The 17,104-nt window shown below is 56.0% G+C and overlaps 2 protein-coding genes across 5 annotated transcripts; one reads left to right on the top strand and one right to left on the bottom strand.

Annotated features, from left to right (window-relative positions):
- Positions 1-1,552: 1,552 nt before the first annotated feature.
- On the top strand, positions 1,553-7,191 carry C18H16orf92 (chromosome 18 C16orf92 homolog). 3 transcript variants are annotated; one of them, XM_024926012.5, is made up of 5 exons: positions 1,553-1,759; positions 2,082-2,240; positions 2,354-2,441; positions 5,441-5,522; positions 5,956-7,191. In XM_024926012.5, the coding sequence occupies exons 1-5, from the start codon at positions 1,576-1,578 to the stop codon at positions 6,031-6,033; spliced, it is 591 nt and encodes a 196-aa protein (XP_024781780.4). In that variant the 5' UTR covers positions 1,553-1,575; the 3' UTR covers positions 6,034-7,191. The 3 variants fall into 3 exon arrangements, with proteins under 3 accessions (XP_024781780.4, XP_063453505.1, XP_003809394.4); XM_063597435.1 differs by lacking the exons at positions 5,441-5,522; positions 5,956-7,191 and adding an exon at positions 4,830-5,031; XM_003809346.6 differs by lacking the exons at positions 5,441-5,522; positions 5,956-7,191 and adding an exon at positions 2,560-3,081.
- On the bottom strand, positions 2,781-14,931 carry TLCD3B (TLC domain containing 3B). Of its 2 annotated transcripts, XM_055099841.2 has the most exons (6): positions 14,515-14,931; positions 13,720-13,850; positions 7,806-7,889; positions 4,963-5,197; positions 4,080-4,175; positions 2,781-3,821 (listed from the first exon to the last, which is right to left on the bottom strand). In XM_055099841.2, the coding sequence occupies exons 1-6, from the start codon at positions 14,764-14,766 to the stop codon at positions 3,537-3,539; spliced, it is 1,083 nt and encodes a 360-aa protein (XP_054955816.1). In that variant the 5' UTR covers positions 14,767-14,931; the 3' UTR covers positions 2,781-3,536. The 2 variants fall into 2 exon arrangements, with proteins under 2 accessions (XP_054955816.1, XP_003809392.1); XM_003809344.7 differs by lacking the exons at positions 13,720-13,850; positions 14,515-14,931 and adding an exon at positions 8,777-9,665.
- Positions 14,932-17,104: the final 2,173 nt, after the last annotated feature.

Raw genomic sequence — 17,104 nt, forward strand, 5'->3', positions numbered from 1 at the left:
GGAAGAGGCGGGAGGAGGCCCGGGAGTCCGCCCCGCTGCGCCTTCCCTAGGGTGGGAGCGTGGACTCAGGCGCGACCGCTGCTGCCACCTAGTGGGAGACGCCTGCTACTCCTCTCGGTTCCTAACCCCAGGGTCGTTCCCGGCTGAGCACTAAGGAGGGGGCGGGGGAGGACGGAGAGAGCCCTGTGCCCCTGGATTTGCGGATAGGATGCAAGGGGGAGCCTCAGAGAGGAACCCCCCCCCCAGGAAGTGTGCATTGCCCACACTACTTTTCCCCTCTGTGTCGTGATTTCCTCCCGTGTATAAGGGAGGCAAGAGTACCTGCCTCTGGGCTGGGCTTGGTGGCTCACGCCTGTAATCCCAACACTTTGGGAGGCCGAGGCAGGCGGATCATCCGAGTTTAGGAGTTCAAGACCAGCCTGGCCAACATGGTGAAACCCCATCTCTACTAAAAATACAAAAATCAGCCGGACAGTGGTGGTGCGCGCCTGTAATCCCACTCCAGGAGGCTGAGGCAGGAGAATCGCTTGAACCCAGGAGGTGGAGGTTGCAGTGAGCTGAGATTGTGCCTCTGCTCTCCAGCCTGGCGGACAGAGTGAAACTCCATCTCAAAAAAAAAAAAAAAAAAAAAGAGTACCTGCCTCTGAGGGTCAGTGCAAGAGCAAATGAACCAATTTGTGCAAGGTAATTGGCCATAAATGGGGTCCAGCCAGCATAGTAATAGGTGTTCAATAAATGCTACCCGCTGGGCATGGTGGCTCATGCCTGTAATCCCAGCACTTTGGGAGGCCGAAGCTGGAGGATCACCTGAGGCCAGAAGTTCGAAACCAGCCTGGGCAACATAGCAAGCCCTCATCTCTACAAAAAATGCAAAAATTAGCCAGGCATGGTGGCACATGCCTGTGGTCCCAGCTACTCAGGAGGCTGATGTGGGAGGATCACTTGAGGCCAGGAGTTCAAGGCTGCAGTAATCATACCACTGTACTCCAGCCTGGGTGACAGAGTGAGACCCTGTCTCTGAAAATACATAAAATAGGCCCGGCGCTTTGGGAGGCCAAGGCGAACAGATCACCTGAGGTGAGGAGTTCAAGACCAGCCTGACCAACATAGTGAAACCCTGTCTCTACTAAAAATACAAAAATTAGCTGGGTGTGGTGGCAGGCAGATAAAAGGAAGGGATTTATCCAAAGCTGTAATCCCAGATACTCAGGAGGCTGAGGCAGGAGAATCACTTGAACCCAGGAGGCAGAGGCTGTACAGAGCCAAGATGGCGCCACTGCATTCCCACCTGGGTGACAGACAGAGACCCTGTCTCCAAAAAAATGAAAATAAATAAAACAAATGTTACCTGTGGTTGATCCAAGGGGTAACCGGAGGTGTGTGGCCCTGTGCCACCACCCCAAATTGTGCCTGTTGTCCAAACACAGCTTCCTTTAGTTCGGGCTTTCAGCAAGATGGCCCTGCCGCATCCCTCCTCTTTGTAAATGCTGGGGCTGCCACCATTATGGTTTTATCATCAGTGACATTCCAGGGGGTGAAGACTGGTCCCAACCTCTCCTCTCCTCTCCTCTTCTGATGAGAGTGAGGGATGGGGGAGGGGTCCCAGCTCCTAGCACTTTCTCCCCTCACCCCAAAGTGCCATCAGAACAGCTCTGGGCTGTGACATCACAGAGCCCCCACCTCATGATAGGAGTCATGAGGCTGTGGCCATGGGTGCTGGTGTGGGTGTGGCTGGCTGCACTAGGGGCCATAGAAACTGGTAAGAAGCTGTCTTGGGAGCAGCAGGAAGGCAGGCAGCTCTGGGAGCATAAAGTGTGATGCCCACTTAGGGACTCGGAAGCCAACCCTGCACCCTCTCATTTTCTCTCCACTCTTCTCTCCCATCCTGCTGGTCCCACCTACCCCCCAACAACTGCAGGCCTTGTCGTGGTGCACCCAGCTGACCCTGAGGGAAATCAAGACCCTCCACAGCCTCTGCAATAAGGCTGGGTAGTCTCACAGGGTCCCAAGTCAGCTTCCACCTCGAGAGATAAAGGCAGGGGTCAGCTTGGCTGTTGTCACAGAGTTTGCTTGGGTCCTAGCCCCCAGACCCAAGCGTGCCACGGCGTCAGCCCTGGGGACAGAGTCTCCGCGCTTCTTAGACAGACCTGACTTCTTCGATTATCCGGACTCAGACCAAGCCAGGCTACTGGCTGTGGCCCAGTTTATTGGAGAGAAACCCATCGTGTTCATTAACTCAGGTATGAACCAGCCTGAGAAGGGACCTCCCTCTCCGCCAGGGTCTGGAGGACAGCAGCCCCAGACCCTTCATTGGGCCATCAGAGGGGAGTTAAGGGTCCTGTTTGTCTAGCAGGTTCCAGCCCCGGGCTCTTCCATCACATCCTGGTGGGCTTCCTGGTGGTGGCGTTCTTCTTTCTCCTTTTCCAGTTCTGCACCCACATGTAAGGCCTGCCCCCTTTCTCCAACCCCCCCCCCACCACCTTCCTTGGGAGCGGCTGAAGACCCCAGTTCTAGCGGGGCAGGCTGTGACCTCTCCCCTCTGATCTCCATGCCCCACAGAAACTTCCAGAAAGGGGCCTAAAGAGCCGGACAAGGGCTCTGGACTCAACCTGAGCACCCACACCCACCTCCTCTCCTGTTGATGAGCAAAAGTTCCCTGCTTTCCTCCTCCCTGACTGCCCAGCGAGCAGCCGGGGATCCTGTCCCCTCTGTTTCCCATGGCCCAAGCCCCCCACCTCCTCCCTTCCCAGCCCCAAAGAACTTGGTGGCAAGGGCCTTGGTGGCGTTCACGCAGATCGTCTTTTATTAGCAGTCTGTAAAGCACCTCCCAGGGTCCCCCGACCCCAGATTGGAGGAAGCCTTGAGAGGTCAGTAGCACCAGGGACATGGCAGGGCCCGAGGGCGCGATGTGCAGCCGATGGTGAGGGACTGGGCGCCCTCGCCTGCCCCCGGGGTTGTCAGCACTGGGAAGGCTTGGGGGTAGCAGCCACCTCCTTCCCCCAACCCAACAGACTAGTTCAAATTTGGGTAAATAAATAAAATAAATAAGATTCCTCAAGCTGGCCTACCCTGGAGAGGAGCCGTGGTTGCAGCCGGCCACTCGGGAGGCCCGAGGGCCAGCGGGGGTTAGTTGGGGCATCCTCTCCTCTCGGGTGATGGGGAGCCCTGGGGGATGGCAGCATAGGGGCTGGGATGGCCTTGGCAGAGGCGTCTCCCCACATTCTGACTCCTGGTCCCCTTGAAACCCTGTTGGTCTCCCTTCCCACAAGCCCTCCTGCCCTCAGTGGGTGGGAGGCGGTGCCCCCTCCCCTCCTCCAGCGCAGGGGTGTGCAGGAAGGGGGCAGAGTAGGGAGAAGAGGTCCCCTCTCTCCACCCCCTCAGTCCCCGAGAGATGGGGCCTCTTCCCTTTCGGGGTCATCGTCAGTCCTGGGGTTGTCCAGGCAAGAGGACCCTGGCTCCCAACCCCAGCCATCAGCCCCAGAGCCCTGTCTCCACGGGGGTGGGGGTGGGGAGAGGGAGGGTCCCGGCCCCCGGCCTCAGTCCTGGGCCTGGCAGGCCGGGGGCGGCCGGGAGCGGGGCCAGAAGAGGCGGCAGGCCCCACGGCAGATGAGGAAGAACCAGTAGAGCTGAGGGGCCAGGAGCAGCGCAGCGCCCAGGTTGACGTGGGCAGGGATGGCCAGGGGCACGGCCAGCAGGGGCAGGCCGGCATGGCGCCCGTAGGCCCAGTACAGGTAGGGAAAGAGCAGCACCCGGCAGCAGAGGAAGCTGAGCAGCATCAGGGCCCCGTTCACCTTGTGCAGCAGCGTGTGCTGCTGCTTGTACTGAGGAGACACAGACACAGTGGCCACGGCAGCAGAAGGGCTCGGCCCCCCTTGGCCCTCTCCCTGCCTCCCTGTGACCCTAGCAGGCAGCTCCTCCCAAACCAGACACTTTGCCAGGACACAAGCACCAGGTGCTCAAAATGCACGGGGTGAGGGGGGGATGACGAAGGGGCTAGCGCCCTTGGCAGCAACCTTGAAGGTCCCTCCCCTTCCTGTGACCTCCCCATTGGGCTCCCGCACCCTCCCATGCTCACTCACCTGGATGAGGATCTTGCCAAGGCAGACGAAGGGCGTGCTGACCTCTGCCATCAACATGCAACCCAGAAAGAAGTCTCCCTTCCCCTGTCGCCACACCTGGGCACAGAGGCAGGAAGGTGAGGAGCTGGGGCTCTCCCTGGGTTCTTGGGCAGCCCCCGCCCTTCCTCTTTCCCCTCTGTCACTTTGGGAGATGCTTGACTCTGAACATCAGAACACCTGGGTGCAGGGCTCGGTGCGGTGGCTCACGCCGGTAATCCCAGCACTTTGGGAAGCTGAGGCAGATGGATCACGAGGTCAGGAGTTTGAGACCAGCCTGGCCAACATGGTGAAACCCCGTCTGTACTAAAAATACCAAAAAAATTAGCCAGGCGTGTTGGTGGGCACCTGTAATCCCAGCTACTGGGGAGGCTGAGGTGGGAGAATCACTTGAACTCAGGAGGCGGAGGTTTCAGTGAGCCGAGATCACACCACTGCACTCCAGCCTGAGTGACAGAGAGAGACTCCGTCTTGGAAAGAAAAAAAAGAGAAAGAACACCTGGGTGCAGGAGCAGGTGCATGACTTGGCTGCATCCCTCTCACGGTCCTGCAGAAAGACTGTGTCCCTTATGTAACAGGTGAGGAAACTGAGGCTCAGAGACGTGCAACCACAAATCCAAAGAGCCACAGCCGGGCATCGTCCAGCCCGGGGCCAGGCTGCCCCCACACCCTGGTGCCCTGGGCTGGTGCTCAGTGAACCCTGCCTGTCCACAGCTTTCCCTGGGAATGCGCTGGGTCTGCTTGGTTGTCAGTACGCAGACCCAGGGCTTCCCAGGCTCCTGCCAGCACCAGCAGGACCAAGGAGCAGGCCACCCGCACCCCGCCCACCCAGCTCCCCGGGACTCACCACTGAGAGTGGGAAGCACACCAGCACCATGGCGGCATGGTGGAGCACCATGAGGAACTCCTTGTGCAGGTAGCCACGCGCTATGGCCCACATGCTGCCCGGGGCTCTGGCCGCTCCGTCGTCCCCTCCATGCCCTTTGACCTGGTGCTTGTGCCAGTGACAGAGGAACATGGCGTAGATGTCGTAGATGAAGTAGGGCACAGCAAATTGCGTGTAGGCAGAGGACAGCCAGTGTCTGTTGGGCAGAGAGACGGGGTGGGGGAGCAAGGAGGAAAGGGGACACCAGTGAGTGGGGGCAGATCTCGGGGTCAGCACAGCAGCCCTGGACAGGAGCGGAGTCTTGGGTACAGATGAGGGATCCAGAGGGTAGAGGGTGAGAAACTTGCCCAAGGTCACACAGTCATGCAGCTAGTAAGAGATGGTGCTGGGATTCAAACCTGTGGTCTCAGAACTCACCCATGTTCCTCTCTCTCTGCAGTATAGTCGGGGGAAAAGAAAAGACCAGAAGATGCCCACAGACCAAAAGGCACAGATACAGTGCCAAAATAAGCCCAGGACAGGCAGGTGGGACCTTGCCATGGTTATTTGTCCTAACCTTACCATGAGGTTAGGACCAGCAACAGCTGAAGGGGCGAGAGTGCTGGAGAGAGAGGTCACAGGGGTGGACGCCCATTCCTGCCTCCTGGGGCAGGCGATCTTCCAAACTTCCCATGCATGCCCTTATTTACCCCTCCCAAAACCCTGTAAAAGGCAGGTGTGGCCATCATCCCCACTGTACAGGTGAAGAAGTGAGTCACAGAGGGGCTAGGTAACCTGGCCAAGGAAGGGACATGGGCGGTGTGGCTCCACAGCCCTCACTGTCATCCCCACCGTCCCCAGAAGATCCGAGAGGCATCAGAGACAGACCCTGTTGGCAAGTGAGAGGTCTTGTCAGCGCTGTTCGCCCTGCCCCAAAGTCACCCAATCTCTTGTCTGTTTTGTGTTGTTTTTCAGGGACAGCCAAGCGTTAAGGGGAAAATGCAGAGCAAAAGGAGCCAAGGACAAAGAAAGTTCCATGTACTTGGAGAGTAAACAAAAACGAGAAATGGATGAATAGACAAGACAGCATTTTTCTTCTGGAGTCAGCACATTGGCAGTTTCTCTTAAATCCTGTAGTCCCAAGACTGGCCTGGGGTGGGGGCAGGAGGTCAGAGAGGCAGGACCTGGGGTGCTCGCCCCACAAGGGGTGGAGGGATGAAAGCAGAGTCAGCCAGAAGCCATCACCAAACATGAGGCACGTGGAGGGGGCTGTGGAGAAGTTGGGGCTGAGGCCTCTGAGGATGGGGAGCCTGGGGCAGGCGGCCTGTGAGTGGAGCCAACCCATTCTCCAGCAGGGACGGTACCAGGGAAAAGGGAACCTGAGACTGGTGCAGTGGTGTGGAGCTGCGGCCCAGAGGCAGGGAAAGATGAGAGGGGAGGGGCAGCTGTAGAGAACGCGAAGTGGGAACACAGGGAGAGAGGGCCCAAGTGGCCTGGAGGAGTCAGGGCAGGAAGCTGCCCAGAATGCAGGCCCAGCAGAGGTGATGGGAGATGGGACAGCTGGGCTGGTGCAGGAGACCAGGAGGGGCCACCAGGCCCTGGGCTGTCATGTGAGGTGTTAGATCCCATCCCCACCCTCTTGGCAATTAGGTGCTCAGAAGTAGGAACAGCTGCTGCCCTGGATTAACCCGGATCCTCCCCACCTACCTGAGGATTAAAGCAGGGAAGAAGGACAGGAACAGACACAGGGGGGCCTGGGGAGCAGGGGGTACAGAAGCTAAACGGTGACCTCTGCATGTGAAGGCTGGGGAGGAAGTGCTGGATCCCAGGCTCAGCTTGGAGCAGGGGAGGGAAGGGGTGGGCAGAGGCCAAGAAGCAGCCAAGTCCCTGGGCAGGGTCTGAAGAAAGAGTTAAGCCAAGAACTGTCCTCTGCAGCTGCCACTTAACTCAATTCCTCTCGCTGAAGCCCTTCCAGGAAGGGCCGCTGCCTCACCACAGAAGAGGCAACTCATCTTCAGGAAAAGAGGAGGCAAACAGAAACAGGGCACCCCCCATCAGGGGCGTCCAAATGTTCCCTGGGACTCAGTGGCTGCCACAGAAGGGAAGTGGTGCTGAAAGCTACAAAGGGGGCGTTGTGGGCACCTCTAAGGCAACTTGCAACGGGCCACCCGTGGGTCACCTAGGGCGGCCGTCAGCACCACGGACAGGGCCCCTCTCCGCCCCGTCCCCCCGCCTCGTCCCCCCGCCTCCTGCCCGCACACCTCTGGGCCTTTTTGGCAAGCACCAGACACTGCAGCAGCTGCCCGGCCACATTTTGGCCTCTTCACCCTCATCCCCTCCCGCACTGCCTGGCTGTGTGTGGCCTTGTGCGTGTCATCTCTCCCTTGTCCTCTCCCTCAGGCATGGAGTGGATGCCGGATGCCTGGATTATGGGAAGGGCTGAGGGGTGAGCCTGGCATGAGGAGGGGGCACCCCATCTGGGTGCTGGCTGGAAATGGGGTCTGCCTCCTGGGGTGGAAGGCAGGGAGGAGGTGGGGAACCACGACAACACGGGAGACCTGGAAGCCGACTAGAAAGCGCTTTGAGGATCCTCTCTGATCCCCGCTCCTTCTCCCCCTGGTTCTGACCTTTAAGGACAGGACAGGATAAATTTATCCCTGGGTGTTGAGTTGCGGTTATTGCAGTAAACTTGCTCAGGCCCAAGTTAAGGGCTTGGGGACCACGGACAGAGTTCCCTCCAAGATGTGGGGTCTTCCGGGATTACCCGTACACGCCAACCACTGGCACCTGGGCGGGGGGGGGGGGGGCGGTCTCGCAGCACTTACTGGTCATCGATGATGTGCTTGCAGGAGGTGGAGACGATGTAGCCGGCAGTGGAGGCCATGATGGCCTGGACAGAGGACACCAGCCTGGGGGAGAGAGGGAGGCGTGCTAGAAAGGCAGAAGGGAAGAGGCGTGTGCCTTGATTTCTCCTCGTTGCTAGTCTAACCACTGCGCTTTGCGTTCAGCCACTTCTTGGGCCAGTCCTTGCCCGCCTTCGCCCAAGGCTAGGCTGCCTGAGGTGTGCCCCACCACGGGTACCTCACGGCTCTCCGGCCCGCTCGGCTGCTGTTCCTCAGTCCACCCCACTCCTTGCCACCTTCTTCCTTCCCCATTTGTGGAAACTGAGTCTCCCTCTTCTCAAGCCGGCAGGGTGTCTGTCCTGAGGTGAGACTGAGAGTGAACTGCTGGCCTGGACCTCTCCCCACGAGGGGAGCCTGGGCCGGTTCTTGCCCCGCTTAGCTGTCCAGTCATGACGCGGGCCTCACTCTGGACCCTTTGTGACCCCGAGTTCCCCAGTCACTTTCCCACTGTCTCCTGACTGCCACCAGCCTCCACTCTGCACTCTGGCCCTGTTCTAGGGGTGTAGAGTTGTACCATCCACTCCTCCATCCCTGGCCCCCAAACACTCACCCTGAATGACACCTAGCTGTCTGGCCCTGGCCTCAGTCCCTAATGTCTTATAGGAATGTCTTCGCCGCATGCTGGCCCTGTTTTGGAGGGTGGGAGGGTGTACGGGGAAGAAGAGAGAGGCGGGCTGAACACTAGTAGACCAGATGGCCGGGCTGGATGAGGTCTCCCAGAACAGTGAGCAAGGCAGGCAGTGAGGAGAGAGGAAGCCTGGGGGTAAAGCCCCGGACCCCCACAGGAGCTCCCAGTCCCCCACCGCTGAGGGTCCAGAGAAGTGCCAGGTCCCTTCCATTCCCTGAGAAGCCCAAGAAGCAGACAGGGGCTGAGGGGAAAGAAAGTGGTTTACCTGGCTGAGACAATGACTGCGTCGGCCTCCTCCCAGCGTAGCTGGGGCAGCCGCTGGAGCGTGTTCTTGGAGAGGAGGAAGAGTCCGGGGAACACCACCCCCCCGGCCACCATCGGGGTCAGCATGGTGGCTCAGGACTTGGGCAGGGAGGCAGGCGGGCCGTGAAGGGGCAGGGAGGCCGAGTGGAAGGAGTTAGGGGTGGAGAAGGGACGCCAAGCCCGGGAAGGAGGGAGAAAACGATGGGAAGGGGCACAAAGGGGCCAGGGCGGGGACGGGATGGGGCCAGGGAGTCCGATGAAACTGGGGAGTCGGGAGGGGGCTGGCTGGGCAGAGACGGGGGAGGGGAGGATGGGAGAAGGGGAGCAGGAGCAGGCCAGTGAGGGATGGGGAGAGGCGAAGAGGGGATGGCTTGGTGAGGGACAGAGAGGAAGAGGGGACAGGAGGAGGAGGATGCGGATGGGGGAGGGGAGGGAGCCACCAGGCAGGTGGGGAGGGGAGGCTTACGTGAGAGGCTGGGAGGGCCCGAGGAGGCGGGGAGGGGGTGGGGGTGGGTCTGGGTGCCAGCCCCAAAGGAAGGAGGTGGGCGGGAGGGAGCGGAGGAGCAGCCGGGCAAGCGGTCAGCGGTCACCACCGCTCTCCTGGCTCCACTGCCTCCTCTCGCTGCCGCCCCAGTCCCCGCCACCCGGCACAGACACCGCACATGGCATCATCATAGAGACTCCGTGCCCAGCCCCCTGCCCCCTCGGTGGGGAGGGGGAGGGGGAGGGGAAGTGGCCAGCTTGGGGAGGACGGGGGAGGGGCAGGAAAATGATGGCACCGACCAGACACCGAGAAACCGGACCTGCAGCGGCGTCTCCCCATGCAGCTCTGAGCCACAGCCGCGGCTGCGACAGAGATGGGGGGAGCAGAGAAAGAGGGAGGGGGAGGCCCTTAAAGGAACAGCAGCTGCGGTGGCACAGGGGGCTGCTGGGGACAGGGGACAGGGGCCAGCTCTTCTCTTGGGGAGGAAGGGGGCCCAGGGCTCCTTGGCCAGCTGGGAGGGGGCCCTGAGCCCCCACAGGGGCCTGACCCTGCTTCCCATCAGCACTTTGCAAATGCCTGGCATCGCCTCCCTCACCAAGCCATCCCTCTGTGGCCTGCCCTGGGTCCGAGGTTTGGGTGCCCATTCCAGCGGAAGAGAGGGTTCCCTGGGAGAGGGAGTAAGTGGTGCTTTCTCAGAAGGAAGAGCTGAAGGAGGGGATAGGAGCAAAAACATCTCAACACAGCATCCTCAGAGCCAGAGGCCCCCTCACCCGATGGCGGGGAAGGAAGCTGACATTGGCCAGAGGGGGCACCTGACTGTGCTGCAGGGCTGCCCATGTCCTGTCTGCTGCAGGAGCTCCGAGGGCGCTGCGTCTGTCCTTCCCACAGGGCCATCAACGATCCTGAGGCTCCCTGAGGTCACCCAGTTCAGAAGTGGCATAGCCCTCTCATTGCAGGCGTCGGAGGGGCAAGGAGTGGAAGAAGGGGAAACGGTGGCGAGAGAGCGGGGCAGCTGCCTCTCAGGAAGTCCCAGGGAGTCCTAGGATGCCCAGGCCCTGTTCTTCAGACTGCCAGCCCCTCCTGGCCTTCTCTAAATTCCCACCCCTCACTTTTTCCTCAGTTTCCTTAATGCTACTAGCTCCCCTTTCTCTGCAACTTCCACATACAGCCTAGTTTCAGAGTGGGAAAGGACTGCGGGGTGGGCTGGTGCAAGCTCCTCACTGGCCCATAAGGAAAGTGAGGCCTGGGGACTGGGCCCGGGTGGAGCTGTGGGACCTGAGCCAGAGACACCGCCCCCTTTGACTTCTGGCCTCCCATCCTGCTCCCAACTGTCCTGTGGACTTCAGCATGACAAGGACCTGTTATGCAAACTCCTTTGGTCTCCAAGTTCAATAATCAACCCTATGGTTTGCCTTTCTCTGCCAGAGCCCACTCCTCGCCTCCCCCAAAGAAAGGCCAAGGACTGGGATTTGCTGTTTTGTGCTGCCCTCTAGCGGCAATCTGTAGGAAAGCACCCAAGAAGTCTCACGCTGATTTAGAAACGGTTGTAGAGACAATAGCGGACCTAGCTCCTGTCCTCAGCCCTTCACGGGAGGGGGAAAGGGGATCCAGCTCCCTGAGTTTTTACTACATGCTGGGCACAGTACCAGGTGATTTCTACTGATTCTTATTTGGTATCCCTGTTTTACAGAAGAAACAGGTTTAGAAATGTTGTGGGTTTTTTTTTTTTTTTTGAGATAGGGTCTCATTCTGTCCCCCAGGCTGGAGTACAGTGGCGCGATCATGGCTCACTGCAACCTCAACCTCCCCGGGCTGAAATGATCCTTATACCTCAGTCTCCCCAGTAGCTGGGACTACAGGCGCACACCACCATGCTCAGCTAATTTTTGTATTTTTTGTAGAGATGAAGTTTCACCACGTTAGCCAGGCTGGTCTCAAACTCCTGGGCTCAAGCGATCCACCCACCTCTGCCTCCCAACATGCTGATATTACAGGTGGGAGCCACCACGCCCAGATGAAAGCTGGGTTTCAAACCCATGGTTGCAGCCGGGCAAGGTGTCTCACACCTGTAATCCCAGCGCTTTGGGAGGCCAAGGCTGGCGAATCATGAGATCGAGACCATCCTGGCTAACACAGTGAAACCCTGTCTCTTCTAAAAATACAAAAAATTAGCCGGGCATGGTGGCATGCGCCTGTAGTCCCAGCTACTTGAGAGGCTGAGGCAGGAGAATTGCTTGAACCTGGGAGGCGGAGGTTGCAGTGAGCCGAGATCGTGCCATCGCACTCCAGCCTGGGCGACAGAGCGAGACTCCATCTTAAAAAAAAACAAAAAAACCAAAAAACCACAGTTGCATAACCCCAAAGCCACTCATGAGCAAAACTGCAAAAAGGACAGAGGCTGGGGAGGCTGGGTGATGGGCGGCCACCGTAACTACTCGATTGAGGACTACAAGGCTGGTCATGGAACTGTGGTTTCACTTTGGATGAGTAGAGACAGGCTTTTTTTGTCTGCCAGGGAATCCACGTAGACACCCTAGTAAAATCTGTGTTCCGTGTACCTCCTACGCCTCCTGTGGTTTGCTGATAGTGCACTTTTATGGTAAGCTTTGTCACACAGGTCATAGATCTGCAGCCCAAGGGCCCAATCCGGCCCACAGACATGTTTTGTTTGGCCAGTATGCAGTTGTCAGTATAGTAGTTCTTAAATAAATTCTTAGTTACTTATCAGTATTCAAGAATTGGAAGAGGTTAGGCATGGTGGCTCATGCCTGTAATCCTAGCACTTTAGGAGGCCAAAGTGGGCAGATCACCTGAGATCAGGAGTTTGAGACCAGCCTGGCCAACATGGTGAAACCCCATCCCCGTCTCTACTAAAAATACAAAAATTAGCCGGACGTGGTGGTGCACACCTGTAATACCAGCTACTCGGGAGGTTGAGGCAGAAATGTTGCTTGAACTTGGGAGGTGAAGGTTGCAGTGAGCCAAGATTGAGCCACTGAACTCCAGCCTGGGCAACAGAGTGAGATTCTATCTCAAAAAAATAAAAAGAATTGGGAGACAGCCCACTACAATGACATGCACCTGTAGTCTCAGCTACTCAGGAGGCCAAGGCAGGAGGATCACTTGAGCCCAGGAGTTCAAGACCAGCCTGGGCAACATGGAGAAACCCCGCCTCTACTGAAAGTACAAAAATTAGCCAGGCATGGTGGTGCACACCTGTAGTCCAAGAAACTCAGGAGTCAGCCCGATTCTCAGGGAGAATCACTTGTCAGGGAGGTCAAGGCTGCAGTGAATCATGGTGGTGTCACTGCACTTCAGCCTGGGTGACACAGTGAGACTCTGTCTCAAAAAAAAAGAAGAGGCCGGGTACAGTGGCTCATGCCTGTAATCCCAGCACTTCGGAGGCTGAGAAGGAACAATCCTGTGAGCCCAGGAGTTCAAGACTAGCTTGGGCAACATAGTGAGACCCTGTCTCTACCAAAAAAAAAAAAAAAAAAAAAATTAGCCAGGCTTGGTGGTGCATTGCCTGTAGTCCCAGCTATGGCAGGAGGATTGCTTGAGCCCAGGAGTTCAAGGCTGCAGTGAGCCATGATCGTGCCACTGCACTCCAGCCTAGGCAACAGAGCAAGACCCTGTCTCAGCCTGTCTCAACAACAATGACAAAGAATCATAACTCCGAAAACATTGGCCCACGTTCTAACCATATAACATTATCAGTGGCTGGAGTCGAGCAGCACTGGCCCTCAGCAGAGAAGGTGAGTCCTCCAGCCTATATCATCCCTGCAGAGCCCACAACCCTCATATTATCTGCAGCAGTTTTCAACCCCTGCTCTACAGACGCTGATTCATATGATCCTCACACAACATCTCCACGAAGAAAGGAAAGTGGGTGTTATTATTAAGCCCATTTACCAGTGAGGGATCTGAAGTTCAGAGAAGTTAAATGACTCACAAAAGACCCCACTGTTGGTGTCTTTTTTTTTTCTTTTTTCTTTTTTTTGAGACAGAGTCTCACTCTGTCACCTAGGCTGGAGTGCAGTGGCGCCATCTCGGCTCACCACAACCTCCATCTCCCGAGTTCAAGTGATTCCCCTGTCTCAGCCTCTGGAGTAGCTGGGATTACAGGCACCTGCCACCATACCTGGCTAATTTTTGTATTTTTAGTTCAGACAGGGTTTCACCATGTTGGCCAGGCTGGTCTTGAACTACGGACCTCAGGTGATCCACCTGCCTCAGCTTCCCAAAGTGCTGGAATTATAGGCGTGAGCCACCACACCCAGCCTGCTGGTGTCTTTTGACTCCAAATCCCAGCTCCACCCCACACTCTGCTTCTGCTTTCACCGCAAACTCATTCTGAAAGTAAAAGATCAGTTCCACCAGCTATGGCCCCAGGAAGGACACCCTCACCCTGGTCCTCTTACTTGGATGCTACCAGGACAGCCTCTTGTCTCTCCATCTGCAGGCTGGTGTGGTTCTGCAAGCCCCAGCGCAGGGCAGTGAAGCACAACGGGAAGAAGATGCAACCCACTACGAACAGCAGGGTCATGCCTGCCTGCAGCCAAGAAGGCAGAAAAAGACGGCCATGAGAACACCTCAACACAACACCCTCAGACTCCCCGGCAGCCTTCTTCACCCCCAATGAGGCAAGCCCCAAGAGACCCATCCATCTGTGGCCATTGAAAGCCACCAGGCAAACCTCTTCTCTAAGCTCTTTGCATCCTTATTACTCTTTTAATATTCCTCATCCGGGGCAATTCGACATCCTAATTATCCCAATTTTTTGTTTTAAACACTCAATTTAGACAATTTCTTTTCTTTTCTTTCTTTTTTTTTTTTTTTTTGAGATGCAGTCTTACTCTTGTTGCCCAGGCTGGAGTGTGGTGGCGTGATCTTGGCTCACTGCAACCTCCACCTCCCCGGTTCAAGCAATTCTCCTGCTTCAGCCTCCTGAGTAGCTGGGATTACAGGTGCCCGCCACCATGCCCAGCTAATATTTGTATTTTCAGTAGAGACAGGACTTTACTGTGTTGGCCAGGATGGTCTCGAATTCCTGACCTCAAGTGATCTGCCCGCTTCGGCCTCCCAAAGTGCTGGGATTACAGGCATGAGCCACTGCACCCAGCTCCTCCTACTCTTAAACTCCACCATTTTCCATCTTCTGCATGCCCCGCCCGCCGCCCACCCTAAGTCACCTCTACCTTCTCCCCAGTCCTCACCTCAGAGGGACAGGTTGGAAGACAGAAAGGGAGGTTGATGTTTCTCCTCAGCACCCAGAACTTGGAAAAAGGAAGGGAGGGGGTTGTCAAGATATTTGGAACTTTAAAATGACATTTGTTGAAAAAACAAAATAAAGCCAAAGCGATTGTTGTTCCATTAAAAAAGAAAACAAAAGAAATAACAGGTGCAAGCCTGAAACTACATATATTTACATAGATATCATTTTTGTTTAGAAAGACCTCCCCTCCCATCTACTCTGGGGAGCAGAGGTGTGGAGCAGGCACAGGCAGGATGAAGGGAACCAGGTCCTGCCATCCTGCCTTCCTGAAGTGTCTTCCAAGGGACCTTCTCGGGATAAAAGGAAGGTGTCAAACTGCAAAGGCACGAGGCTGCTCTGCAGAGGCAGTTGGGGAGGGCAGGAGTATGCTCTTCCATTGGTGGAGTGGCTAGAAGATGCCATCCTCCTAATGGCCCGCCAGTTGATACATGTGCCCTATCATTTGCTTCCTGTGGGGGCTGGGGGGCGGTTCCAGCAAGCCTTGCCTAGAATTGGCCAATTAGAATCCATTGGTGACTTGATGGACAGCTATGTTTCAGGGACAGGGCTCAAAGAAAGAAAAGGAGAGGGGAAATAAGAGCAGGTGCAGGGCCGGGCGTGGTGACTCACGCCTGTAATCCCAGCACTTTGGGAGGCTGAGGCGAGTGGGTCACCTGCGGTCAGGAGTTCGAGACCATACTGGCTAACATGGGGAAACCCTGTCTCTACTAAAAATACAAAAATTAGCCAGGCGTGATGGTGGGAACCTGTAATCCCAGCTATTCGGGAGGCTGAGGCAGGAGAATCGCTTGAACCCGGGAGGCAGAGGTTGCAATGAGCCGAGATCTCGCCACTGCACTCCAGCCTGGGCGACAGAGACTCTGTCTCAAAATAAATAAATAAATAAATAAATAAATAAATAAAAAATAAAATAAAATAAAAAAACAGCAAGTGCAGTGGTTCAGGCTGGAATCCCTGCACCTCAGAGGCCGAGGTGGGAGGATCACTTGAGGCCAGGAGTTCAAGACCAGTTTGGGCAACACAGTGGAACCCCTGTCTCTACAAAAAATAAGAATAATAGGCCGGGCACGGTGGCTCACGCCTGTAATCCCAGCACTTTGGGAGGCCGAGGCGGGCAGATCACGGGGTCAGGAGATCGAGACCATCCTGGCTAACACGGTGAAACCCTGTCTCTATTAAAAATACAAAAAATTTAGCCAGGCGCGTTGGCGGGCGCCTGTAGTCCCAGCTACTCCGGAGGCTGAGGCAGGAGAATGGCGTGAACCCGGGAGGCGGAGCTTGCAGTGAGCCGAGATGGCGCCACTGCACTCCAGCCTGGGCGACAGAGCGAGACTGTGTTTCAAAAAAAAAAAAAGAAGAAGAAGAATAAAATAGTCCAGTGCAATGACATATACCTGTGGTCCCAGGTACTTGGAAGGATGAGGCGAAAGAATGGAAAGAATTGCTTGATCCCAGGAGTTCAAGGCTGTAGTGAGCTATGATCATACCACTGCACTCCATCCTGGGCAACAGAGTAAGACCCTGCCCCCCCAAAAAAGTAGTCCTAAGTAATTATTGATTTAAAAGGCGGTGTAGGATAAAAGGTAAAGAAGGCCATTTCTACTGTGGGTGTACATGGACTTCAAATTCAGAGTCCACAGATAATCAAAGAAACATTTCACTTCCCTATTGCTGAAATAAAGAAACAAATAAAGAAACACACTGTATGGCTCTGTTTACATCAAATTCAGAAAAGCAAAACATCTATCATGAAAAATCTGAACAGCGTTTAACTTGGGGAAGGTATTGACTGGGAGGAGACCCCAGGGAACCTTCTGAAGTGTTGGAAATGGCCTTATATTGATCACCAGTGTATACATATGTAAACATTCTCGAGGCATCCTCTTAAAATGTGTGCCCCTTAAGTGAAGCTGCAGTTTTTAAAATTCTAAATTTAGGCTCTTCCTTTCTCTGAATGATGGTGGGCAAAGCCTTTATGGGCCTCAATTTCTTCATCTGTGAGGTTGGGTTAATAATTAGTGTCACATCATTAAATGCTGCTTAGACTACAGGTCAGACATTGATCTGCATTCTCTGACTCTAAAAGAAAAAAAAAAGGCCAAGTGTGGTGGTGCACACCTGTAGTACCAGCACTTTGGGAGGCCAAGGCAAGAGGATCACTTGAGGACAGGAGGTTGAGGCTGCAGTGAGCTTTGATCACGAGACTGCACTCCAGCCTTGGGCCACAGAGTGCGACTCCGTCTCTAAAAAAAGCAATTAAGGGCTGGGCGCAGTGGCTCACGCCTGTAATCCCAGCACTTTGGGAGGCCAAGGCGGGCAGATCACAAGGTCAGGAGTTCAAGACCAGCCTGACCAACATGGTGAAACCCCATCTCTACTAAAAATACAAAAATTAGCTGGGCATGGTGGCATGTGCCTGTAATCCCAGCTACTTGGGAGGCTGAGGCAGGAGAATCGCTTGAACCTGGGAGGCGGAGGCTGCAGTGAGCTGAGAAGCCGAGATCATGCCACTGCACTCCAGCCTGGGCGAC

Source organism: Pan paniscus, chromosome 18 (genome assembly GCF_029289425.2).
Source record: "Pan paniscus chromosome 18, NHGRI_mPanPan1-v2.0_pri, whole genome shotgun sequence".
NCBI classification, from domain to species: Eukaryota; Metazoa; Chordata; class Mammalia; order Primates; family Hominidae; genus Pan; species Pan paniscus.